This window comes from Chlorocebus sabaeus, chromosome 8, assembly GCF_047675955.1.
Source record: "Chlorocebus sabaeus isolate Y175 chromosome 8, mChlSab1.0.hap1, whole genome shotgun sequence".
In the NCBI taxonomy this organism is placed as follows: domain Eukaryota; kingdom Metazoa; phylum Chordata; class Mammalia; order Primates; family Cercopithecidae; genus Chlorocebus; species Chlorocebus sabaeus.
Window position 1 is genome coordinate 4,664,247 of NC_132911.1, and position 27,808 is coordinate 4,692,054.

At 42.5% G+C, this 27,808-nt stretch overlaps 1 protein-coding gene across 2 annotated transcripts in view; it reads right to left on the minus strand.

The window, feature by feature from the left end:
- The window catches only part of CSMD1 (CUB and Sushi multiple domains 1), a 1,948,922-nt gene that overhangs the window by 793,465 nt on the left and 1,127,649 nt on the right, over positions 1-27,808 (minus strand). For both annotated transcript variants that reach the window (XM_073017922.1, XM_007961594.3), the window contains exon 6: positions 554-666. In XM_073017922.1, the coding sequence (XP_072874023.1) occupies positions 554-666 (113 nt within the window). The remainder of the gene's footprint in view (positions 1-553; positions 667-27,808) is intronic.

Here is a 27,808-nt window from a genome sequence, read left to right on the forward strand (position 1 = left end):
ACAAGAACATTTCATTACCAAACTCCCTCCTCATGACTGTAGACTCCCCATTTTGCTCCGCTGCAAGAAATCCAGACTCTTTCTTTTTAAGGCTCACTATGTATAAATCACTGAATCAGGTATTTATGCGGTGTGAAGGCCTTTTAGGATTAAAAGTGATATTACAATACTTTTTGTGCCTTTTCATGCAACCTATACACTAGAGCACTCTTAGCACGAAGATAAATGCAGTAGCCAAACTGTTGTGGATATTTACAGATTAGGTGCATAACAATTAAAATAAATGGTAATAAATGGCTATTGATTAAAACTTAGCAGTTGTTCCAGTGTAACAAGAAACTATACATGTCCTCTATACTGTGACAATGATATAGCTTTACTAATAAGTTGCCAGCTGTTGACTATGTGGTTTCCATAGATAACTGTGAATAAAGGAAATAGAAGCCATTTTCAAGCTATTTATCTATCTCACTTCTAAAATTTCATAGCTAGAAAGGATCAAAATTTATTACGCTCTTTTTTTTTTTTTTCTTATAAGATGGAGCATCCTTACCTTGGAACTGAGCGTTAAATCCTTTGCGTCGATGGTTGCTGTCAGAGGTGAAATGGAGTCGTAGCCAATTCTTGCTACTGATAACTGGAGAGGGGAGGTTCATGCCAGTTAACCTAGAGAAGAGAAAGAGGAAAAAAAATCCTCCTTGTAAACCAACAGATCAAATGTCCTGTATCAAAATCACCTTAAAATCTGATTACTTAAATCCTTCATCTTGAGATGCTTAAAACAGAGGCCATGTATTAATTGACTTTGAACCTTAAAATGATCAAGATAATTTCATCTTTTCCCAAATGGACATGCCAAATCCCTTGATGCAATGAATATTTTCAAAAATATTTGATACTTTGATTCTCCTTTATTAATGGTGAATGCAGGAGAAGGTACTCTTTTGATCACTTAGTTCTTTTCATCAGGACCTTAATCACAATGAATCAGAAAAAAGGAAAAGAAATAGGCAAATGATAAAATTCTGTCTTTTGTTATTTGAAGACTTAGTAGTTCTTTTTTTTTGAGATGGAATCTCACTGTGTTGCCCAGGCTGGAGGGCAGTGGTACAATCTTGGCTCACTGCAACCTCCACCTCCTGGGTTCAAGCGATTCTCCTGCCTCAGCCTCGCGAGTAGCTGGGATTGCAGGCATGCACCATCGTGCCTGGCTAATTTTTGCATTTTCAGTAGAGACAGAGTTTTGCCATCACGGCCAGGCTGGTCTCTAACTCCTGACCTCAGGTGATCCACCTGCCTTGGCCTCCCAAAGTGCTAAGATTACAAACGTGAGCCACCGCACCCAGCCACAAGACAGGAATTCTATTTAACCTGAAGGAGACTCCAAAAAACTGTTTCTCATGCTTGGTAGCATCCTATATTCCCAGCATCCCATCTGCAGGACTCACAACCTGGGCCATTCTTCCAAAGTAAAGAAGAGGACCATTTATGAGATTGATGACAAGAACTGCAGAAGAGATTTGCCAGGGAATAAAATTATGTTTTAGGAAAGCAGTGCATTAATCTTTTAAAAATAAGATGCAATCAATTTCTGGTTAAGCTGTTTAAAATATCCAGCTCCCTTTATAACATGCAGTTTAGTTGTCAGAAACAATCATGTGTTTTATTTTACTATTGAAACCCTTGTGTGCTTACGAAGGAATGAAAACATTCTAAGATAGTGAAGCTCCTGTCCGTTAGAGGCGCAAGGGACACATTTAGTTTTTCAGTGGCACAAGCCTCACTGGATTAGGATGCTTCTGATACAGGATTGCGTGCTGGCTCGACTTTGCACCAGGTAAGGCACCAGAGGTGGATCATGCTTGTGAACCTCAGTTTTCCATTGTATACACTGGGCATGAAAATACCTACATCAAGGAGTGGAAAGAGACGATACAGATGCACATGTAAATGTACCTCAAGCACATTCTCCATGTGCTCTACAAGTGGTTATGCATTAAATGATTATTTTGCATCTTGGTAACCAACTCTATTTTCAGAATGATGCTTATCAGGGTAGATGATCTGTGAGGGTTTAACCAAATTGCCTCTAGCAGGAACTTGAAGAACTGTGGTGCTGTGTGTGGGCCTGCCTGGGAGCACAAGCTGGGGATCTCATTTCCATGCAGAGGATTTGCTACGAAATGGGTCACCTGTGTAGAGAGCATTTTCCTACTTATTCTATTACCTGCAGGAAGCAGCACCAGATGAAATACATGGTCAAGCTGTCTGATGTCAGGGTGCTCTATTCCAACTCTCAGGTTTAAAAATGTACAGGAGCCACTTTAAGCTAAAAGCCAAACCTTGACTGTAACCAGTTGCAACAGTGTTTATGCCCGTGTTTGAAATAATCTTCTGTAAGAGAAGTACACTGCTCAAATTTGCCTGTTGACTTGGATTTATGTAGTACTGGCTGGTGACAGCTGGACACAGCTGACTCCAAGGCACAGTTAATCACCTTTTTCTTTGTTTTTCTGACGAGATTATGTTACAAATTCTATAGGCCACATACTCATTTGCCTAATACTAAGAATGTCTAAAAAACTAGATTAAAAAACCCCACAGTCTGTCCAGCTCACCTGTACTTATTGAACTTACATGTACTTTAAAAAATCATTGTGGCCAGCGCGGTGGCTCACGCCTGTAATCCCAGGACTTTGGGAGGCCAAGGTGGGTGGATCATGAGGTCAGGAGATCGAGACCATCCTGACTAACACAGTGAAACCCCGTCTCTACTAAAAATACAAAAAATTAGCCAGGCCTGTGGTGGCGGGAGCCTGTAGTGCCAGCTACTCGGGAGGTTGAGACAGGAGAATGGCGGGAACCCGGGAAGCGGAGCTCTCAGTGAGCCGAGATCGCACCACTGCACTCCAGCCTGGGCAGCAGAGCAAGACTCTGTCTCAAAAAAAAAAGAAAAAAAAATCATTGTTTTCTTTGTACATTAAAAATCACAATAATTATTTTTATACACACAGATTACAGATACAAAAAATGTTAAATGCAGACATAGAAAATTTAAAAACTACAAACACACAGATATACTCTAAAATTAAGCACAGGACTACCTTTCCACATCAGATACTATCCTAATGTACAATATATACATAGCTAATAGTACCCAGAACTCTCAAAATACTGCACTGAGATGTATTCAACCCCCTGTAAGTTTCCATTTCATACGGTGATATAAGACTATTAGTACAAAAGATCAGTGAATGTAGGAAGATGCATGTGCTTGCTGAACTTTTTACAACTGCCATCAATGCTTGTTTCGTTGTTGCTTTGAACATATATATTTTCTCAATCACATTATTTATTCATGGTTCTGACTGAAAAACCAGGTGGAATTTCTTTTCTTTCTTGAGACAGTGTCTTGCTTTTTCACCCAGGTCGGAGTGCAGTAGTGCAATCACAGTCTCCGACTCCTGGGCTCAAGCCATCATCTTGCCTCAGCCTCTGGAGTGGCTGGGACTATATGTGCATACCATACCTGGATAGTTTTGTAATCTTTTAATTTTTTTGTAGAGATTGGGGGTCTCACTGTGTTGTCCAGGCTGGTCTTGAACTCATGGTCTCAAGCAATCCTCTCACCTTTGCCTCTCAAAGTGCTGGGATTACAGGTGTGAACGACTGTGCCAGCCTGGAATTGCATTTTATTTGCATGCCTACATTAATAATGATCATAAGTAAATCCCCTCTCTACCACCACCTACACTCACATCCCCTCTTTACCCTCATCTGTATTTCCAAATGCCTACTCACAACTATGTTAGTTTTGTGTCAATCAATAGGATATTTCCGCAAACGGCCGGGGAGTATGTACATATTTCAGGCTTTACGGGTCACACTGTCTTTGTTGGAAACTGTTCAACTTTGCAGGTGTACTTGGCAAATAGCCATTGAACGGCAGTGGTTGTGTTCCAGTAACACTTTATTTATGGACACTGAGATTTCAATATTATATAATTTTTTTGTGTCACAGAATAGTTACTTTTTGATTTTTTTTTCAATCATTTAACAATGTAAAAGCCATTCTTAGCTGATGGGCCAGATTTGGCCTGCAGGTGCTAGTTTGCTGACCCCTGCTCTAGTAGATATGAAGTGATTTGTAAAAACAGGCAGGGTGCAGTCGCTCAAGCCTGTAATCCCAACACTTTGGGAGGCCGAGGCAGGCAGATCACCTGAGGTCAGGAGTTCGAGACAAGCCTGGCCAACACGGTGAAACCCTGTCTCTACTAAAAATACAAAAATTAGCTGGGCGTGGTGGCAGGCACCTGTAATTCTAGCTACTTGGGAGGCTGAGGCAAGAGAATTGCTTGAATCTGGGAGTCAGAGGTTGCAGTGAGCTGAGATCATGCCATTGAACTCCAGCCTGGGTGACAAGAGCAAGACTTCATCTAAAAACAAACAAACAAACAAACAAACAACAACAAAAAAAAACCCACTGAGCTGGAAGATAATTAGATGATGCATAGCAGCCTAGTGTAAAGTTTCAAAAAAAATACGTAAGTCCTGCACAAATTCCTTTTATTTTTGACAGAGTCTCTCTCTGTCTCCCAGGCTGGAGTGCAGTAGCACAATCTCAGCTCACTGCAACCTCCACCTCCCTGCAACCTCCACCTCCCAGGTTCAAGTGATTCTCCTGCCTCAGCCTCCTGAGTAGCTGGGATTACAGGCGCCCGCCACCACACCGGTAATTTTTGTATATTTAGTAGAGATGGGGTTTCACCATTTTGGCCAGGCTGGTCTTGAACTCCTGACCTCAGGTGATCCACCCACTCCCCATCTTCCCAGAGTGCTGGGGTTACAAGCGTGAGCCTTTACACCCGGCCCTGCACAGATGCCTTTTATAGAAAAGCAAGAGTGAAGGCTTTTGACCAATGATACAATCCATTTTCCATGATGAAGCCATTCAAATGAATTGCACCCCAAAGTCGATTTTTGTACATGAATTTCCTGATTTGACCTTTTACATTAAACAAATGTTCATATCCTTTTGTTGTTTGTTTGGGAAAGGGGGTTGTCCTTGATTTGGCCTTGCCAGTTACACACATGTTCACTTCCTCTTTTTGATGTTTGTCTGGGAAAGGGGGTTGTTCTACATGAGACCTAGCCTTAGAACCGTGTGTTATTCTATTGCTGTCTACAGGGCCAGGAGCTAATCTCATAGCTCTCATTTGACACAAAGTTGATGCTATAAACTCAATTGTTTCTTCATTACAAACTATGTAATTTAAAGGAAGTTGATTACTATACAAATTAGTAGGTGAAATTGTGAACTTCCTAACAACTTGGTGTTTCGGTTAAGATTTAGAGGAGAAGAACTCAACGGAATGGCTTTGTGGGAGTCAGAATCATACCTCCTATTGACAGATACGCAAGCTCTGAGGTCCTGCTCCCCGGAGACTGTCAATGTGTCACCTGACATGGTTCGTGGCGACTTTGCAGAACAATGTGCTTACTGAGCTTGGGATGGGGAGATGATACTGGATTACTGAGTGGGTCCAGTGTAATAAAGATCCTTAAGATGGAAGACAGAAGCAGGAGGAGAAGGTTCCAGGCAAAGGAGCCTGTGGATGAAGGTCAGAGCGATGCATTGAGGGCTTCACCCTCTTGACTGACAAGAGAGCTGCCAATGCCTTTATAACTGGAAATGGCAAAGAAACAGCTTTTCCCATAGAGCCTCCAGAGAGGAACACAGACCAGCTGACACCTTGATGGTAGATGTGAGATTTCCAATCTATTTATTGAACATCATAAACACATGTTGTTTTGAGTCATTGTGTTTGTGTTAATTTGTTATGATGGCAATAGAAAGTAAATCTCTTGTTGAGATGTATGCATTAAACATGTATAGTTTTTATATGTCAACCATAACTCCATAAAGTGGCTTAAAAAGACCAAAATAGAAATACAGCCTTTTAATCAGTATATCCTATTTTTCATTCTAGAATGATCCTGAAGAAAAGGACAGAAGAGGAAATATGGTAGAATGTGACACAACTCTTATCTATTCATAACCTTAGTGAATCCATGCAGTTTAAACCCTTTCTAAAATGACCAGTGATTGAAGATCTACCACTGTTGTAGTGACGTTTCCTGGAAGTCTTCTACAGTTGTTAACCACAATTCTTTTAAGTCTGCTGGATTTGGTTTTCTAATAAACAAATAGTTTGGAAAATGAAAGAGAGATTACGGGGCAAATGGTGGAAAACTGGCATGAACAGAGACCACAAGATTCAAAATAGAAACCTTTCAAAGGGAATAGGGTGACAGGTGCGGTAGCTCACACCAGTAATTTCAGCACTTTGGGAGGCCGAGCCTGGTGGATCACCTGAGGTCAGGAGTTTGAGACCAGCCTGGGCAACATGGTGAAACCCCATCTCTACTAAAAATACCAAAAAAAGTTAGCCAGGCATAGTGGTGGACACCTGTAATCCCAGCTACTAGCAAGGATGAGGCAGGAGAATTGTTTGAACCTGAGAGGCAGAGGTTGCAGTGAGCTGAGATGGCGCCATTGCACTCTAGCCTGGGTGACAGAGAGATACTGTCAAAAACAAACAAACAAACAAACAAACAAAAACAAACAAACAAAACCAGAGGAATAGGGTAAATAATGGTAGGGATCAACCAATGTCTTCGTGCATTAATTCACAACGCACTGACCGTTTTCTCTCCCGATGTCCAGAAACACAGGACACACACCTGGTGAAATCAAGTGGAGCGTGCCAGGTCAGGGATATTGGGGTTTAAAAAACAAGGGTGTTGAGCAGTGAGAAAAAGAGTAACACAGAGGAACAGGCTGAGAAAGGGTCTTCTTAAGGGAATTTTGACATGCTCTATTTCTGGAGCATCTCAATCTAGGTCAGGAAACCCACAAAGCCATTCAGTGGGAGTGTTGGACAACTGCTTTAGAAATGGCAAAAGGAATTGGTTGCTCTCACTTTTTTCCCCTAAGAATACCAAATTAAGGAATTTAAAGCATTGCCAAATTCACTTCTTTCAGAGGATTCGACTGGGTTTTGCTTCTGCTACGAGTAAAAATAAATGGAGGACTCATAGGATCCTTACAGTTACAACGACCTCCTTTGAGCTTAAATAGAACAGGCCAGTCTGTTTCACTTTCTCCACATAATTGTACCATACATTTTAGGACTCTATTTATAACATACTCCTACTCATTTTTTCATGTAAGCTACCTCAGTCTCACTTTTCTCAGATGGGATATAAGGGCTGAACACATTGTTCTAACATTTTACAGCACTCTGTATCTATGACTCATGCATTTCGCTTATGTGACTTGAAAAATGTAGTCAATTTATGGGGATAATTTTCTAAAATGCATTTGGAAATGCTAATGGTTTTGGATATTGCTCTGCTTGAGTACTTCTCTTACATTAAGCCAGATTTCTTATGTCTTCAGAAAATCATCAGAGAAATGTCTGGGGGTTCCTCTGTAGTTAAATCTCTTAAACTATGATGACTCAGAAGCCAGAAAGCATTACTGCTACTGGGAGAGGTTTTAAATGATCTCTGCTCGCTGGGGGGGACTAAGAAATTTAATAAACCTATTACTTGGAGGAGACCAGTTGTGTGTCGATTTGGGGAGAAAGCCATATGAAAGATGTGCTTTTTTTTTTTTTTTTTTTTTTTGCATTTTGTGGACATGCAATCGAAATGATTTGTACTGTCGTGTTTCATTATCTCTGTTTTGTCAAAATTAAATAGAACAATCTGATCAAACAGATAGTTCCTGACATATTATGTTTTGAATTGGCCATTATTCACATTGTAAGTGAAATCAGCTCTCTGAACATGTTTTGAGTTTACACAACTGTTCCAAGTCTTATTTGGGGGATTAGGAAAAGTGACAATGAACTAAAAAGTAGTTCTTATCTTGCAAGAACATGAAAAACGATCTATGTGTGTGTGTGTGTATACACACATACAAATACACACAATAATACCCAGATACAAATATATAGGTATACATACACATACACATATTTGCATAGTTATCAATATTTCTAGAAGTTTAATTCAAAAGTTTCATGCACACATATATACTATCTGGGGAAAAACAACCAACAACTATGAAACAAAATAAAATAAAAACATCCATATGGTATATTTAAAAGTGTACCACACAAGACTTTTTTATTCAACAGTTCTTTAATCAAAACTACCATTTTTTTTTTTTTTTTTTTTTTTGAGATGGGGTTTCACCCTTTCACCCAGGCTGGAGTGAAGTGACATGATCTCAGCTCACTGCATCTTCTCCCCACCAGGTTCAAGCCATTCTCTTGCCTCAGACTGCTGACTAGCTGGGATTATAGGCACAAACCACCACACCTGGCTAATTTTTGTATTTTTAGTAGAGATGAGGTTTCACCATGTTGGCCAGGCTGGTATTGAACTTCTGATCTCAGGTGATCCATCTGCCTGGGCCTCCTAAAGTGCTAGGATTACAAGCATGAGCAACCATGCCCAGCAAAATTATGCCTGTCTACGAGACATTTCTTCCACTTGGCGCGGCATTCATGATTGTCTCTGGCAAAGGGCTTCTCTCTCCCTGACAATGATTTTTCTCCCTCTGGCTCTTTCTTTCCTGGGAGCACTCTCTGAGGCATCATCATGCTCCATACCAGTGGCCATAAGTGTCCCTCTTGGTAACATCATCCACTCCTGCGACTCTAGCCACTGCCTTTAGCTCTTTCCTTGTGCCCTCTATAGTCCATTTTTTTTTTAATGAAAAAATAATTTCTAGTCTCCTGAGCCCTCCCACTCACTCCAGCTTGGCTCACTCCGCTTTCCAACCTCCTCAGGTGCACGCCTCCCCCATCCCCTGCTTTCTACACCCAGAGACAGTTGACTTCATGCAGGGCACCATGCAAAGCCCCATGTGCCCTCCTGACTCAGATCATCCCACCTGCTGCCCCTTACCTGGATATCAGCAGAAATATCTGCCCTGCATCCCACCTACTCTGCACCTGCCTGGTCAATCCTGGCCGTCCTTTAAATTTCAGATCATGTGTTGCATTCTCAGGGAAGCCCGCCCTGATCTCCAAGATCAGGCTGCTCCTCCTTGGCTATGCTCTCTCCTGGTGCCCCAGACTTACCATTTGCAGACATTTTCAAAATAGTAATTACTTGGTATAAGGCACATGGCTATACTTTGGTCAGATAGGCTGAGGTAGGATGTATATATCCTGTGTGACTCAGCGAGTTTGTAGCGCAGGCGTATAACTCCACTTGTTATCACAGCCATGTAGCCATAACATGGGAAGGCCACGACTTGGCTCTAAGCCACTCTTGTCTGTGGAAGGTATAATTGCCCTGCTGACACTGTACAGGCACACTGGTGCCCAGAGGAAGAGAAGTTAAGTTGCTGACCCTGAAGGCAAGGGAGAGGAGCCACGCAGCCCTGTGTAGGGGAGCCGCCAGAGTAAGCAGCAAGACAGGGCGGACAGTGTGAGGAAGCTGTTGATGAGACCTGCTACTGAAAAAATCATCTTTCACCTGCCTATATGCCACCGAGTGTTCTTTCTGCTCATCCCACCACTCTCTTCAGATCTCACCAGGACATTTGGTGTAGTCTTGAAGCGGACACTTGGTGATTCGTATAATTATTTGCTTAATGTTAGTCGTTCCTGCGAGACTTGAAGCCTGTCCTATTTTCACAGTCTCTCTGGCACGTAACAGAGAGCTGGGCGTGTGGTAGGCACTCAGTGCACATTGGCTGAATAAGCCAAAGAGGTCTCTTCACCTAGACTCCCAGAGCCCTAGGCCAGTCCCACGTCATAAAGGAGAAATGACAATATGAAACCCTCAGTGCTATGATGCCAGCTAGGGTGCTGGTACTTCAGATGTTTTGTCTCCTCTGAATCCCATGTTGACATGTGATTGCTGGTATTGGAGGTGGGGCCCTGTGGGAGGTGTTTGGGTCATGGGGTGGAACCCTCATGAATGAATGGCTGGTGCCTTCCCCATGGTAATGAGTAAGTTCTCACTCTTAGTTTACTCCAGAGCTGGTTGTTTCAAAGAGCCTGGCATCTCCCTTTCTCCTCTCTTTGGCTCCCCTTCTCACCCTGTGATATACCTTTGCCCCTCTACCTTCTGCTGTGAGTAAAACTTTCTTGAGGCCCTCACCAGAAGCCAGGCAGGTGCTGGCATCATTTGGTACAGCCTGTGGAATTCTGAGCCAAATAAACCTCTTTTTTTAAAAAAATAAATTACCCAGTCTCAAGAATTCCTATATAGCAACACAAAACAGATTGACACAAGTGCCTTTGTGGCTAAACAGTGTCGTAGATGGATAAACCCTGTACCTTTGTAGCAGGAAACTAGGTAAGTGAGGAGATAGATAAATGGTGTTAGGACAATGACCAGGGCTCCATATTCTCAGAGGACTCAGGTCCTGCATGCACACATGATTCTGAGGACACTATTCACATGGAATGATTTGAATGAACTCCTGCAAAGCCTTAGACCTCAGCACCCCTGACTGGAGATGTCTTATCTCCTCATCTTAATAACCTCTATGGAAATCAAAAGACCCCATAACTTGCTTGCCCTGGAAATGTCCTCAATTCCCACTCCCCACATCTGTCTCTGTTTGTCATGAAGCTCCTCAGCAGGTGTGTAGCACACAGCTACCCCTTGTTTCAGAATTTTTGGAGGCCACGGGCTCTCAGATGTATATTTCTGGTTGCACTCAAAAACACATGACTAGAGTGGACCAAAGCAGGGTGCAGAGTGGACAGCACGTTCTCACTCCATGGACCCCTCCTCCTCCATTTAGATTTTCACCGTGCGCATTTGGTCACTAAGTCTCATGTATTCCACCTGCAAAGTATGCTTCTCTCTTCTCTTCCAGCTACACGCTGCCTGTGTTGCAGTCCAAACCCTGGTGTCTCTGCTTGTGCTGTAGGGAAAGTCTCCTGCATGTACTTGTGCTCCCTGCCCCTCTCTGTTCTAAACCATACTGCGTAACTCTGACATGAACAACCACAAACATAATCAAACATATATAAACAACCTTTGTGTGTGAGACACCTTGCTAGGCCCTGAAGACATGTGTGTGAGTGAGCAGAGACACTCACAATCTTTGAGAGCAGAGTAGCCCTGGGTGATGGATGTCACACACGAGGCATCACCAAGTGGGGAGTGCAGTTGCTATGAGTGTCTGCAAGAAGGAATTTAAACTTCTCTTGGATGACAGTCCCCCTGGAGATGTGATATCCACATTGTGACTTGCCATGTATCTGGCTAGACAGGGACTGGGGAGTTCATTATTTAGAACAGTAATCACCAAGCTGAAAATTCATGACGAAGCTAAATTACAGCACTGCCCTTTTCTCTTTTCTATTCTTTACTTTTTCTTTTCTTTCTTTCCTTGAGACAGAGTATCACTCTGTCGCCCAGGCAGGAGTGCAGTGGCACAGTCTTGGTTCACTGCAACCTCTGCTGCCTGTGTTCAAGGGATTCTCATGTCTCAGCCTCCCAAGTAGTTGGGATTAAGGTGCATGCCAACACACCCAGCTACTTTTTGAATTTTTAGTAGAGACAGGGTTTTGCCATGTTGGCCAGGCTGGTCTCGAACTCCTGACCTCAGGTGATCTGCCCACTTCGGCTTCCCAAAGTGCTGGGATTACAGGCATGACCCACCACTCGCGGCTGCACTGCCCTTTTTTTCTAAAAATATTTTTCATAGCTTTCAAATACCCTTAAAAAGAGGTCAACTGTCTTAATACTGAAGACCCTTTATAATATGACTCAATTCGTTTCTAGCCTCATTTCTTACCATGCCCTTTCGTGAACCTTGTATTCTGCCCATGTGGTCGCGATCACTCCCTAGATTGTCTGCTGTGCTCCTGCTTTCACCCTTGTTCCTTCACAGTCGCTCTGTGCTAGCCCCACAGGCTCACTTTTGCCTGTGTAAATCCTTCCCAAATTTCCAAGGTTTTTCAAAAGTCATCCCTCCCAAAGACCTTTCCCTCCTTGTCTTTAATAAACCTAACCACTCCTTCCTTTACAGCATTGGTTCCACAGGTTTTCCTGGAAGTTACAGCCTGTCTTATATTATTGGTGGTTGTGTAGAGGTCTACCTCACCTCTGCACTCTGAGCCCACTGAGGGCACTGGTGCCAATTCGGACATCTTCCTCTTCTTTGTAGTATTCTGTATGCACTAGAGCCTTAACAAGTCACTTCTAAATGATTTCTTTACTTTTATTTTTGCTCCTAATGTAAGTTATTAAGAGAAGTAAACCCTAAGATGATAAAGCATTAAGAAGAGTAAGAGAACGCTGCTCTCCTCTTCTCACGCACGGTGGCTTCCCATCAGCACTGCCCCTGCAGGTGGGGGCGCCCGGTGGGTGAGATCTGGTATCTTCCTTTTGTTTGGCCCAGCATAGCTCCAGAGTCCAAAGGGTGGAGACAAGTGCCAAGAATCCAGTGGGGACACACCTTCACTGTTGAGGAAGGAGAAAGGGGAGGATGACAGCACTTGTGAGAGATAGGGTATGAGAGTCCATCTCCAACATGAGGGACTTGAAAGAAGGCCGTAAAAATGGCCAGGATGCCAGCAAATCAGGCATCAGGAATTCACCCAGAGGTCAGGCAGAGAGGATCATTTGGGAGAGGATATGACAAAGCCCGTCTTCTAAAGCTTAAGGACTACGTGCCGGGGAATTGCTCAGAACTCAAGCCTGGGAAATGGCTCAGACAGACAAGTAATTCAATAAGACAGTCGAGAGACAGTGGCCCTGATGGCATTTCTCTGTGGGCATGTACTTTGGGCCTCCTCTGTCCACGGAAGGAACAGAGGAATGAGGTCAACACAGGAAGTGGCTTCAGCCTGTGGTGCACTTTCATCTGCTGGACAAGAGAGCTGTCATGCCCCACCTGGAAATCTCCCCACAGGTCTCTCCATGTTGGAGGACCCTCCACAGGTGATGCAGATCACACTGGTATTAAAAATCTTGGTTGCAACAAGCTAATCTGGATCCAAGTCAGTGACCTGGAAAACGAAACCTCCGAGTGCCTGTTTCTAGTCCTTGGCTCTATGCAATGTCCTGGCATCTGGGTTATTACTCTCTGTGAAGACAGGCCTCTGAGGTTTGCCAACGGGAAGAAACAAGCAGGCAGACGCCCTTTGCCTCCTATAATACTTGGACATTTGACACAGGAAGCAGTCGGCACTGGATGTGGGTGAGTATCCAGGTCATATTTTGATTACCAAAAAAGGCAGTGTCTCCAAACACAGAGATCTCTATAATAAATTCCACGCATAGTCAATACTCAAAGACTGATAATAAATAAAATTAAAAGAAAAAAACATGATAACAATTTGTTTTGGGTTCAGTGACCATTTTCTCTTGATATTATTTTTAGCATACATATTCTTTAGGACATCATAACAAAAAAATCACATTTTTCTTCTTCATCTTGGGGTAAGAACAAGTCTTATCCTAGTGTATTCCAAGAGTCGGAAATGAGTCGACCATTGTCTTTTTTCCAGCAAATTTCTTACGTCACTTGATAGACTGATGCAGACCTTATTCGATCAGCTGGTAAGATACCCAACAAGTCCCATGGTAACAGGTGCACCCTGGCTAAGGCAATCACATGGGTCGCCAGGCGAAAAGACCAGCAGCCCTCAACATCTGAGACCACAAGTGCTCTCATAACTCCGGAGCCCTTCAGCCACTTTCCAACATCCCCGCCTGCCTCCTGCAGACCCACTGAAACCTCACTCAAGTGCAGCAGCCGCGGGGTTCTGCTGAGGCTGCTACGTCTCCAGCTGCTCTGCCTGTGCCGTGCTTCTTAGGTCATGCTGCCATCGTAGAAAGCAAGCTCATTCCATGTACAGGCTCTGGACCGAGGCCAAGGAGCAGCTCAGGCTCTCTTATGGAAACCAGCCTCCTTTCTCCCCGACCTGCGCACTCTGCAATGGTGTGGTCATTACAAACACGGGCAGTGGAGTCATACTGACCTGGGTCCAAACACAACCGTGTCCCTTCCCATCTGGGCGACCTCAGGCCTTTACTCAGACCTCCTGAACCTCAAAATTCTTCACTGTGTGACTAATGATACATGCTACTGCAGACTGCACACCTGCTGCTGTTCTCTCAAGCATCCTTTAGGTCGGGTTCCCCCAGCCTAACCGAGGCTTAGGTTTTGCTCTGATCCTCACTTTATCACATAACATCCGAAGCTGACTGCTGACCTTATCCAAATACATGGGTGTGGATCTATCTCTCAACTATGTCTTATATCCATGTGCATATACATTCACACAATACATACTGTCTATGATATATGGTATACGAGTAATACCTATATATTAGATATATTATACAGTGTATGTCTACATATACTTAGGGTTAACAGAAGTGAACCCTAAGATGATAAAACAGTAATAACACCCAGAGAACCCTGCTGTCACCTTCTCACGCGCACTGGCTTCCACCAGCACCGCAGCCTTGCAGGTGGAAATGCCCAGTGGGTCAGATAAATAAATAAATACATGTCTATTTATTTAAATATCATGTTAAAAAGTTGAAAAGTTTCCCAACTTGTTAGCATGTTTCCACTCTACATTAATGATGAGAATATTGTGTCATTGGATGCTAAACTTTTAAATATTTCAAATGTCTTTATAGCTCCAAACTCCATGAATGCACCAAGTATACAAAACAGAATCAATCTTTGACCCCAGGTATAGACAGCTACAGTCCATCTGATTTAGAGTCGTATATTTAAAGACAAGCAAAACGTGTGTCTCGGATAGCAGAGAGGGAGTGGGCAGTGAGGTAGGAGAACGGAAGCCCAGAAATTAAGGGACTCTTTAGGAAGAGTGGCTACTGGCATAGACAACTACACAGGGGTCAGTTGCAACAAGGCCGAGAAGTATTCCCTGGCCAAGTGAATATCATGATTGATCCAGGCAGTTGGTTCAGCTTCCCACTCAGTGAATAATCCGACCTAATTGTGGAAGCTCATCTTCAATATGATTGGGAAATTCCAAGCATCCAGCCTTTAAGGAGTAACATTCCTTTAGGTCAATCCATGTTTATAAATGTTTTAAATTGATATTTATTGTATGCAGAAAATATATTTCCAATATATTTGTTTCTGAAAATTTCTAGTTTATGCCATAAACCAGAATATAAAATAGCATGAGATAATTTATATGAAAGTCCAAATGGTTCAGAGCACTGCTATACAGAAACAAGAGTACGACAAGTTCAACATAGAGTGTAATATTAAATAGAAGCAGGAATTGACCGTATTTTATTTTCACTTGCTCCAGAAGCTCAGAACTTTTAAGTGTTGTGTTATTGCTCCTTTCCAGCCAGTCTAGCAAAGATATGTAATTTCTTTATTAACACGCAAACCAAACGTGTATGCCACATTACTGACACTCTCTCAGAAATGGTAAGGCTTGTCCTGAGTTTTGCTGGTAACTTTCTAATCCATTACTTCCTTGGTGGATAGTCTAAAAGAAAAATTGCACAGGCTTTAGGAACTGTCCATCCTAGAGAGCCACTTCTTTGAAGGAGTGTCCATTTAGCATTCACTGCTTTTCAAGAATCTGCTGTGTCCGGATGGAGGGTGAATGGAACAGGAAAGGCCGGGTGGATTCCTGCACAGCAGGCCCACAGCACACCTGGGGAGGGCGTTAGTTGCTTTTAGACAGGCAGGTGTGGTTGGTTAGAAAGTCAGTCAGGAAAAGTCAGAGTTGAGGGAACTAATTAAAGAGATGATTTTCCTTATTAGTAACTCTACAGTTGAATTGATTAAAAGATGAAAACTTATATTTTCCCCTTGCCATGATTCTACTAGCTTTTAATGTTCACAGATATGCTGGTGGGACTCACACCACTCGAAGGCAATTTGATCATCACCGTGATTCTTCTGTATATGTCAGTAACAAACTATAGTTAAACAGTGGTCTTTGGTTAAAATCATTTTGAGAAAAATTGCAAATATGTTAAAAGAAAGTTGTACGAATTTGGATAACAATATCCATTACATATTATGTTAAAAGCATTCAATGACACAAAAGAATATTTCAGATAGATCCAATTCCAGTGTCCAGTGACAGGCTGGACTCTTATTGTTTTTCTTCCATAGTTGGTGAGAAAATAGAGGATAAGAAAAAAAATAAGAAAAAATATAATATCATTAAAATTAGTGACAAAAATGCATCTAATTTTCTATGTGCTTTCCTTTACAGATATATATAGGCAGATATAAAAGTGATGTATGTATTTATACATCATTTAAAATCCACTTTTTTCCATTAAGAGAATGTTATAGCTCTTTGTATATGTATTTATATATATGATTTGTGAATTCTGTGAACTATTCCATTGAATGAACATACCATTAGTTATTTGACCAATGTGCCTATTACGGCAATTTGGTATTATTTCTGAGGGTTTGATAAATTTTACAGCACACCACCTTATGATGGCGTATGTGTTGAATCAGCACTTTTATTTCACAGGATGAATTCCTAGAAGTAAAAGGGACGTGTCAAAAGGGATGTAGTTCTTCAGGACTTTTGAAAAACACCTATTGCAAAATTGCTGTCTACCAAAAACAGGCTTTGGGAAGAAGCCTTTGAAAGACACTCTATGAATTCATACAGTGACCTGCCTTTTGGTTCCTTTTTTTAGATCTGGCCATTTTCTACCTTTGCTGTGATCCCTGAACCGCGAAGGCTTGCATCTCTATTTCTAGACTACTCCCTTCTTTCCATCAGAGGGATTGGCACACCTGTCTCCAGCAGGAGACTAAAGGCTACCTGAAGCCCTGGTCTGTGCCGCACTCATACAGGTCCCTCTCCCATGACTTTGAAACATTTCTACACATTTGCTTCTTTCCTTGGTGCAAGAAAATACTAGGAGCAGCGGGCACGGTGGCTCACGCCTGTAATCCCAGCACTTTGGGAGGCAGAGGGGGATGGATCATGAGGCCAGGAGTTCAAGACCAGCCTGGCCTATATGGGGAAACCCTGTCTCTACTAAAAATACAAAAATTAGCCTGGCGTGGTGGTGCACGCCTGTAATTCCAGCTACTCAGGAGGCTGAGGCAGAAGAATCGTTTGAATTCAGGAGGCAGAGGTTGTAGTGAGCCGAGATCACACCACTGCACCCCAGCCTTGGCAACAGAGCGAGACTCCATCTCAAAAAAAAAATAAACAAATAAAAATAATAGGAGCACTAAGAGCCCCCCCGCCCCGCACATGCAGAACAGACACAAATGAAGGGTCTGAAAGGAAAATTGTTTTCAGTGCTTTTTTCCCCATCATGACTGACTGTCGCCCCAACACCTTGTGATCTAATTTCATGTCACTGTAGCCATGATGGTGACTCTCTTTCCCTTCCATTGCCTACTCTATTACCTGCCAAACCCATAGTTAATTGCAGTTTTTCTTTATACTCTCCCAACCATTATACATTTAGCAGCTGACCTAAGAAAAGATAAAAAGGAAAAACAAATTTTGCTATAGCTCCTATTTTCAGTCTCATAACATTTTGCAGGATTAAATTAATCATTTTCAGAGAGCCTGGTGAATCTCCAATTTCAATACGAGGTAAGCAGAAATTTCCCTGTGCAAGTTAATTCGAACAGTTTCTCTCTCTCTCTCTCTCTCTCTCTCTCTCTCTCTCTGTCTCTCTCTGAGTGTGTGTGAGTGTGTGTGTGTGTTTGTGTGCATGTTTCATTTGCATGTCTGTGTGGACAACAGTCTTGGGGATATGTATTCTCAGGATCTTGGAAAATCGTATCCAAATTGTGAATAAAAACTAAAACATTTCAGCACATTGGAATTATGACTTGGTGTACTTTGGGGAAAAACAACGCCTAATCTTTTTGGGGCCAGCTACTTTGGGGTTTTGAAATCGTGTTTGGCTCCCTGAGTCACTCTTGCCTTTGAGTTTAGGTCCAGAGGCTGCACCTGCTGGTGCTTCTGGAAGCCTTGCTTACTCTCAGGGATGACAGACAAAGAAGAATGCTTAGAAATTCAGGCAGCGTTGCTTCACACTCTGCAAAAAAGAGCTTACAAAGGAGAGTTTTCATTCAAAATGCTTTTTGCAGATGATACCAAGTTCTTTTCTCAGTTGCTGGAGGGGGCAAGCAGGGCCAGGCCAATTCTCAAGCTCTCTCGAACACACAACAGGTCGCAGCTTCTACGCTTCTGCTCATTTGGGTGACTGGATGGCATCACCATGGCAGAAACACAGCCCCCAGAGCCCTGGAGAGCCTCAGGGGCAGGGAGTCAGGCAGCTTCAAGTTGGAGTGAGGTGGCAGAAGCCAGTCCTGAATCACCCCCAGACAGCACAGCACGGGAGGAAGCGAACAGAGAGGCCCCTAAAGACCTCAAGGTAAAAGCAGACAAAACACAAGATTCAGTGGCATTGACTGTGTGTGTCCAAAGGACAGCATCATGCTCTTTCCATCTCAGGAAAGAACTCTGGGAACCCTTTACTATGAGGTAAAAGGATACGTTCAATACATTCTCACTCCTTGTCCTTGCTTTGCCCACTTTTGAATCTGCCACAACCCTGATCTGACCCAGATATGAGCAGGATAAAAATAGCCCAGAGGCAACTCAACAAGCCATGTAACGTCTACTGGCATTCAGCAATTACAGCATTTATCCAATTCTGGGCTGGTAAGAATCCCTACCCTCGTTTAATGGATCTAAAGAGGAGCTTCTAGTGCGAGCATCTGAGTCTGTCGTTATGCTACCAATCCAGGCGGTTGATATTAGGGCGATTTTGTGGGAGTGCTCTAAATTGTAAACGAACACCTCCTTTTCTTTTCTCCTTGAATTCTCAGAAAGGACAACATACACATACACACACACACACACACACACACACACACACACACACACACACACACAGCATACCTTCATTCAGCAAACATTGAACGAATGTCTGGTCTATAAAGTGCCATAACAGCCAACGGGAACCCTGTGTTTAAGGCACCTTACAGCACCTCCCAACCCCCTCCTCTGCACCACATCCTTAGTGCATTAAGGGAGCCACTAAAAATATCGGGGCCGGGCGCGGTGGCTCACGCCTGTAATCCCAGCACTTTGGGAGGCGGAGGTGGGCGGATCACAAGGTCAGGAGATCGAGATCACGGTGAAACCCCGTCTCTACTAAAAATACAAAAAACTAGCCGGGCGTGGTGGCGGCGCCTATAGTCCCAGCTACTCGGGAGGCTGAGGCAGGAGAATGGCGGGAACCCGGGAGGCGGAGCTTGCAGTGAGCCGAGATCACACCAATGCACTCCAGCCTGGGTGACAGAGTGAGACTCCATCTCAAAAACAAACAACAAAAATATATCAGATGGGGGCTGATAAAAGACAGATGTTTATGGCTCATAGTTCTGGGGGCTGGAGGTCCAATATCAAGGTGCCAGTGGATCTCACTTCTGGGAAGGACTGTATTCCTGATTCAGAGGCAGTGCGTCCTCCCTGTACCTTCACATGGCAGAAGGGAAGGGGGAGCTCTCTGGGGCCTCTTCTATAAGGACACTAATTCCAGTCATGAGGGCTCTGTCCTCACAACCTCATCTCTTCGCCAAGGCTCCACCTTCTAATAGCATTAGGATTGCAACATGAATTCTAGGGGGACACTGACATTTAGACTAGGGCATGTCCTCAAATAATTTGTCACCAAAATGCACAACTAGCTTGTGTTTCAGATTCCTCATGCATAATCTGGGGATATAATAGGTTTGGGGAGAGCTGGTAGGATGGGGTCTTGCACTGTCACCCAGGCTGGAATGCAGTGGTGCAGTCTCAGCTCACTGTAGCCTTGACTACAGTGAGGACTCAAGCGGTTCTCCCACCTCAGCCTTCAGAATAGCTGGGACTACAGTCATGGACCACTATGCCTGGCTAATTATTGTATTTTTTGCAGAGATTGGGTCTCACCATGTTGCCCAGGCTGGTCTTGAACTCCTGGGCTCAAGTGACCCTCCCTCCTTGGCCTCCCAAAGTGCTGAGATTACAGGCATGAACCACCATATCCAGCCTATAATAGACATTTAGTGAAGACAAAGTAAGTGCAGTGCAAATTCTTTGGCAGTTTTATTCAATTTTGGCCTTATTCTCTATTTGGTAACTTATGGCAACAGCATCTTAATTGAGTTCCCACCTTCAAATTGATGATGAGGAAGGCAAGAGTGATGGGTGGTAACACTGACCCAGAATAAATACCATCCAAGTGGCGGGCCATCTACATGCTTCATCGAGTCGCTATCATTCACTTTCCCCCACGTTGTGTTTATTATGATCATTACTATGTTGCTCAGGAAAATGCAAACCAATAAACAAACTGGGGACCTGTGAGGTTGAGTAATTTGCACGACATTGCACAGCTAACAGGGGCCTGTGCCTGGATTAACCCTGCATCCATTTGCTCTTAATTCTTTTACTTACACAGTTGCTGCTCTACCCTACCTATCTTTCCTTCTTGTACTTTGGCTATTTTCCTAAAATACAGGCTGAGTCATGCAGCTTCTTATCTAAGTATGTCCGCCGCCCATTCCCTCTTAGGTTTGAGCATAAATTTATGCTGCATAAAGTGTTATCTAAAGCCTTTTGTGACCTGCACCGCCTGACCCTTCAACCTTATAATTCTCTCTTACCCATCAAGGTTTGGCTCAAATGCCACTTGCTCTATAAATTCTTACAGATTTCTGCAATCAGAATTGAATTCCAATGTGTTCCCACAGCATCTGGGTTTCAGTAGAGTGCACAGTGCCCGAGGCGTTATCATATGGAGGTTGTTTGGATGTGTCTTCTCCCCAGGATGCAAAACACAAGTTTTTCAAAGGTGCCGTCAGCCTGCTTTCCACCATGACATCTCCATGCTGCCTAATGTGTGCTTTGTTGCATGACTCACAGGACAGAGGGAAGGTTAAATAAATAAACAGAAAGATGCTGAATACATGAATCAGTATTAATCTTTCAGCGGAGGGGAATGTCATCTCTTCATGCTTTTCTCTGATAACATTCGGCTGTGAACCTGTTTCAAATTCTCACTATCTTTGTTGAACTGTTGAACTGTGGACAACCTAGCTGGAGACCAGTGAACAAATCAGTTTGACTAATGCTAAGTGCAGAAGAATAACAACACGATTTCTGCTAACTCTCAGTTTTTGGTGAAAGGATTTCTATTTACTAATATAACGAGTACAATACGGATGACACAGTGTCCATTTTTAAGCCATGACTGTGCTGCCCCCTCATTCTCAAGGGATACGTTCCAAGACAACCAGTGGATACCTGAAACCATAGAGAGTGCTGAGCCCATATGTACATGATGTCTTTTCAATACGGTAACCAAGAGGGCTACTGAGTGACCAACGAGAGGGCAAACAGGTAGCATATACACAGGAACGCACTGGACACAGGGGCGATTCATGTTCCCGGCAGGACCAAGCAGGATGCAGGATATTTCATCACGTCACTCAGAATGGCATATGATTTAAAACTTATGAATTGTTTCTGGAATTTTCCATTTAATGTTTTCAGACTGCTGTTGACTGTGCGTAACTGAAACTGCAAATAAGGAGGAACTACTCTATTTCTTTATTCACACCAGACTTAAGTCCAGAAAAGAATTTTGAAAGGCTTAGACAAAACTTTGCAAAACAAGTTAAAAATGAATTGTACGTTAAACACTGGAAGATTTAAAGACAATGAAAAATAAGTGAACAGAAGATTAATCCAAGAGTGCAGTTATGCACTCAAGGTATCCTACGCATTCATGCCTGAACCGTCTAGCAGACATGGCAAAGCAGGTAACAGGTCCAGGTACCTGACTCAAATTACATACCAATTAAAAACAAGTACTTCGGGGAGGGCGCAAAAACAATCATTTATGAATGATACTCATGAAAAGGACACAGGGTGAAGTTACGAATAATATTTCCAATACGGGTCCTAATATTAAAACCAGAAAGAACTTTTACAAGAGGGCAACGTCATATGATTTCCAGTGTGGACTCATGTATTCATGTCACAAGGTGGTTCAGTAAAAGTCATAAGCTGTTGGGGAGAGAGCCCAACACAGTCACTGAAATAAGTTCTAGTTCCTACATGATGCGTGCAAACATACGGTTCAAATGATATGAATTGCAAACCTGTTTTATTGCCTTAATCTACAAAAGGTCCAGGAAACATTGCTGGGTGCTGATGTAATCATGGGGTCCACTGCTTTCTGCCAGTGAGCAGAGTTGTTACTGACCCAGGTTTCATACAGATGGCTACCTGGAGAGATGATAGATACATTCGGTAGATGACAGATACGCAGAAAAAAGATACAGAGATGATAGAGGAGCAGTGACAGAGACACATAGATTTTATATATATATATATATATATATATATATATAGACAAGCGACAGATCATATGTAGAATGATAGATCTAGACAGATGATAGCTGATAGATATAAATATAGCTTTGCATTTTTTGTAGAGATGAGGTCTCACTATGTTGCCCAGACTGGTCTCAGCTCTTGAGCTCAAGTGATTCTCCCACCTCAGCCTCCTGAAGTTCTGGGATTACAGGCATGACCCACTACACCTGACTTTAAATAAGGGAGGATTTAAAGACAATGGAAATCTGTCTATATCTGTCTATATCTAGCATGCTACCTACTATCTATCTATCATCTGTCTATATAGCTATCTATACCTGCACGCGCACGTGCGCACACACACACACACATCGTATATGTATGTGTGTCTATTACTCGTTATAGTATTTTTTAAATCTGCCTTCTCCTATAAAACATGAGTTCCTTAAGGGTAGGGGTTTGTCTGCTTGATTTCTGCTTGCTGCGCAGTTTACACTCAGTAAATATCTGTTGAACAAATGACTGATAATCTTGCTCACACAGTGATCCAGCCAGCAGTGCCTCCAGATGAGCTAACCTCTGCAGGACACTTGCACAGTTTCCTCCACCGCTCTTGCACCTGGGGCATCCTGCCAGGCCTCAGGCAGGCTTAAGGGGAGAGCAAGGCTCATCCTGGTGTCCTGCTCCTCTAAGGGAAGATGGGCCAAGAACATTCTGAGCACCATAAAACCCTCTAGGAAGGAGGGCTTTATCCTCCATGCTCCCTCTCGTCCACAGGAGACAAGTTGCCATAGGGAAGCATTCTCAGAATGAGACGCCTCCCCACCACCACCCCAGCCAGCAACAACAGCTCCTCCAAGGAGTCTCCTTGAGACGCAGAGTCTCAGGCCCCACTCCAGACCTGTGGCCTAAGAAATTCTGGCTTGTCCGGCAGTCTGTGCTTAACAAGCTGTCCAGGTCCCTCAAGGGGAAACTGGAGTTTGAGAGCTGCTAGCCCAGAGCATTGTCTTGAGAAAGACTTTGAGACTCAGTTTGGGGCCAGGGGAAAAATGTGTCAGGATAGACTAGAGGCATCAACAGGGGGCAGGGACGGGATCCTGGCCTGTTTGTCCTTTAGAGGTCGGTGGAACTGACTGCATTTCTTGCTCTGACATTTGCTATCACATTCTATTTGTCCGTTGATAGTTTACTATTTAAAAGGGTATCTTTCTCCTATTATATCTTCTCCAATTAGGGAAGCCCGTATAATCACCAGCTGTCTGGAATCATTTTTGTCAGAAGATAGGGGGCAGAAACAAATAAATAAAAAGATTCAACACTTAAATGATCTCTTTCCACTTCCAGCCATCCCAAGGTGCCCTCGCCTTACAAGGGTTCCTGTCTTACGGCTGTCCCATCACCCCCATCCCTACCTTCTGTAGGAATGCTGCCCGTATGCCTGTGCACACTCTCTCCTAGAGTTTATTTTCTGAGATTCTCTAGCAGAAAAGAGCATCAGGGCCCTCTCCTGTCTCTATTCTGAGACTCTCCTTCCTGCCTCCATCCTTTCTCCAGGTTGTTTCCGGACCAGAGCTTCCTGCAGTTTCAGAGCTGGGCAAAGATCAGCTTCCAGGCACCCGCTTCCTTTCTGCAGGGTCTTTGGAAATCAGGTTAAAAATAATTGCTCGTGATTGGGTATCATGGAGCCTTGTTTCATGCTCCAAACACATTTCTCCTGACTGCTGTACAAGTTTATTATTTCTCATTGAATACCCGGTTGAGAAAACATGCTGCTTGCAGGCATTTGGACAAAAAGTGGGGCAGGAGTTCCCGGATCAACAACAATCTCTCAAAAATGCTGTTTCTGGGAGAACAATCAGCCTTGGCTTGTGTTCTTTTGATTTGCAGCATACTTTTTCTAGGCTCAGATGAGCTCAGAGACACCAGAATATTTGCATGATCAACATTTTCATAAAAAATTACCATTCCTATTCTCCTCTAAATGGGATTGTCTGTTAAAAGACTCGTCATGTATACTTTTCAGGTAAATCAAATATTTTCACTATGCGTGCACACGTGTGTGTGTGTGGGTGAGTGCAGTGTTTGAAAGGGTGAATGAGACAGAACTCACTGTATGACTTGTAGAAGGCGAGGACAAGCAAGGGTAATAGCTATTTGCTTGAGCTTTTATGAAACTCGGCTTGAAATTTTCTATTGATTTTTAGACGTTTCATAATTTTAAAGTAGTGCTGTAGCTACAAATTCTAATGACCCAAGATGGAGAAGGGGCTTCAGAAACCCTGCAATGATGAGCACTGCTTAGGAGCATCAAGAAAGAATGTTTAAGTTGTCATTTTTACATTTTATATGTCTTAAAATAACCCTTTTATAGTATTCACTGATGGCATCAACTATTTGATGCAAAATTACTCTGCTAAATGAGCCATGCAAATTAGCAGGGAATTATGCTCAAATATCCAAAAGCAATTATGCTGGCGAATAACCTGGTATTTTAATAAAATATGGATAATGACAGGGTTAATATTTTAGGTTACATTTATGCAATGATATGACATTTAAAATATAGAAAACTGGGTACAACACTATCTAGTGCATATTTTATATCTGCAGAACATAAAATTACATTTAAGTTATTTGAAAGTGATCCCAGGTCCTCATGCTCCTTCTGGAAGATTAACATCCAGAAATATTGAGCTGAGACATATTTAATAGGGGACAGGAAAAATAGTTGTTGAAGGTGTTCTTGACTATTTTGAAAATTTATTTTTTCTCTCATGGCCTACCTCTCAGAACCACTGCTTGTCTTAACCTTTAAATTCCTGAAAACTAAGAAAGCTTAAATCAACCAAAAGAATGTGAACTTCCAAGCTCCTTTTCCGAAATACAAACATGTTCCTGGTATTCACACTTTACTTTTGTGAGAAAAATTCTTTAAAATCCTTTTACTGTACCAGTCGGTGATGCATTAGAAGGCCTGGGCTGATAGAAACCTGTGCCATCGGGCTGAAACATAATATGCACAAATCCAGTATCACAGGTTCAAAGTTAAAAGCATCCTTTACCTCCCTCTGTAAGTACACTGGCGTTAATCAAATCAACATTGTCTGGTTCTTCCATGCTCAGAAATACTACAGATGAGGCTGAGCAATTAGTTTGTATTCCACAAATGAGTCAACTGAAATAACAGTTGTTCATTAGAATAGAATTTTGGAAGCACTGCAAACAATCAAGAGGCGGCCTGGTCCTTAATTATCTCCTTTTCAGCACACATTATCAACACTGCTGACTCACTCGTAAGAGTGGATTTCACAACTTTAATGGTTCAAAATTACATCCTGAAGCCAGTATCAGTAACCATTCCATCAAGTCAATTTTTGTGGTAATATTGAATTGGATTGGAAACGAGCATCAACAAACTACTATTTTCAAATTCACAAATACTAAAGTGCATCTAACAATTCACTACAACTGTCACCAAACTGGGCCTGTTCCCAGCTCCTGGGGTTATAATCAAGCCCCTCACCTGTACAAACCGCTTCAGTTGTCGGCAGAAAGAGCACAGCCTGGTGAGGAATGCACAGATGCTTTTCACATAAAGCCCATTTAATCTCTTGGGTGACATTCTTATAGACAGATCCATCTAAAAGAAAGTAATTCAATCAGCTGGCCCCAGTGTTTTGCCACAGAACAATTTCCTCAATAATTTTCTCTGTTTATTGGATATTTTTGAGATTTGCAGAGTGTGGAAGGGGTTTAGGTAACACTGGAGAATTTAGATAAGACCATGTCTTTCTAAATGTAAAAATAAGGCTTTAAAGATATTTGTCTTCATGCTCTGAAAACATCTGTGACATTTTGTTTGACTGCTTGGAATAAAGTATTTCATAGGGGAAACTGAAATCTAAGCAAAGTAAAGCAGCAAATAGTTAAAAGCCTGTTGTGATCATGGCGCTGCAAACCGTTTCAAGAAGCCAGAAACAGCTTCGGCTTTGTAGGAGTTCATGATCAAGGTTGGCAAAAGAAGACAAAGATTGGTGATTATTTAACTCACAGTACAAGGTTAATAATTGGAGCAAATTTAAAAAAATATTGCACCTGTTTATTTTTGTGAATCAGAATGTGCACTACATCACATAGTACATGCCGATAGAATATGGTACGAACATACAATATTCATACATGCCTTTGTTCTTTTTATTCTTTACTCATTGAACATGGAAGTTAGGGTCAGGTCCAGTGTATTTTATGGAGTTAATGCAAAAGCTTGTGCTGTGAGGCCAGGTGGACTGGGAGCAGCACAGTCTGGGGGGTTCCCTCCCAGAGACTACGGGGTGAAGGGAGCCGCCTGTAGTTGCACCACGTGGCACCCCTGAGTTAGGGTGCGCGATTATAGACATGGATATATGGTCTATCTGCTTACACACTGCTACTCACTTACAAAAAGGACACTCCAATTATCAGTCTACTCTGTCCCACAGCCTCACACACCATCAGGAAACCCTACAGTTGATGATTGTCCCTGTAGTGTGAATGGCAGGTGCCTGGGTTTCCATCCTGGAGTCCAGCCTACGGAGGTTCTAGGGTGTCCCCATGTGAGGGGGACAATATTGGCCCTGAAAATCTGATAGAGACAAAAGAGGCTTAGAAATGCTGAATAAATGTTCCCTTTTAAAAAAGTTACGACTTTTCATCATTTTGCTCTCTATACTTCCTAGACTCATTTGTTCAACGGCATTTTCCTGTTTTTTTTTGTTGTTGTTGTTTTTAACGTAAATTCATTTTCTAATTTTAGTAGACCCATTGAGTAAGACCTATAATCTCAGATGCCAAATGCATTAAAAAATGAGTATGTGGTAAGAGGAGAGATGATGACACTGAAACACATTTTGATTTTTTAAGGGATAATTCGAGAGTATCTCTCTATGAATTTAGTTTTCTGTCCACTTAATCCATATTTGGTAGGAGAGTTTGATAAAATAAACAGTAAAATTTGAGAGCCATGAGGAATGTAGCGGTCATATAATTTCTTTTTTTCTCGTTTGAAAGAGAAAACAACAAAGTCGAAGAGGTTCATGTCACATGAAAAGCAAATTCACGGTGCAGCACAGGACAGAATCTATGTCAGTCACCAGGATGTTAGTTTTGTGCTCGCTTTGCTTAATGAAACTCATTGACTTGCTTATGCGTTTCAATGCTGACCATGCTTGTATGACACTGAGGCACTATAGGAAAATGTTCAAAAAGGGAACTCTGGCAAGGCAATCTTTAACCTGAATCATCATGACAAAGTAAAAAAATGGCCTATAAATAGGCTATTCAACAACCCTGAATTTAGGACAGCAGTAATGACACATAACATGTATAGAAAATCTAAT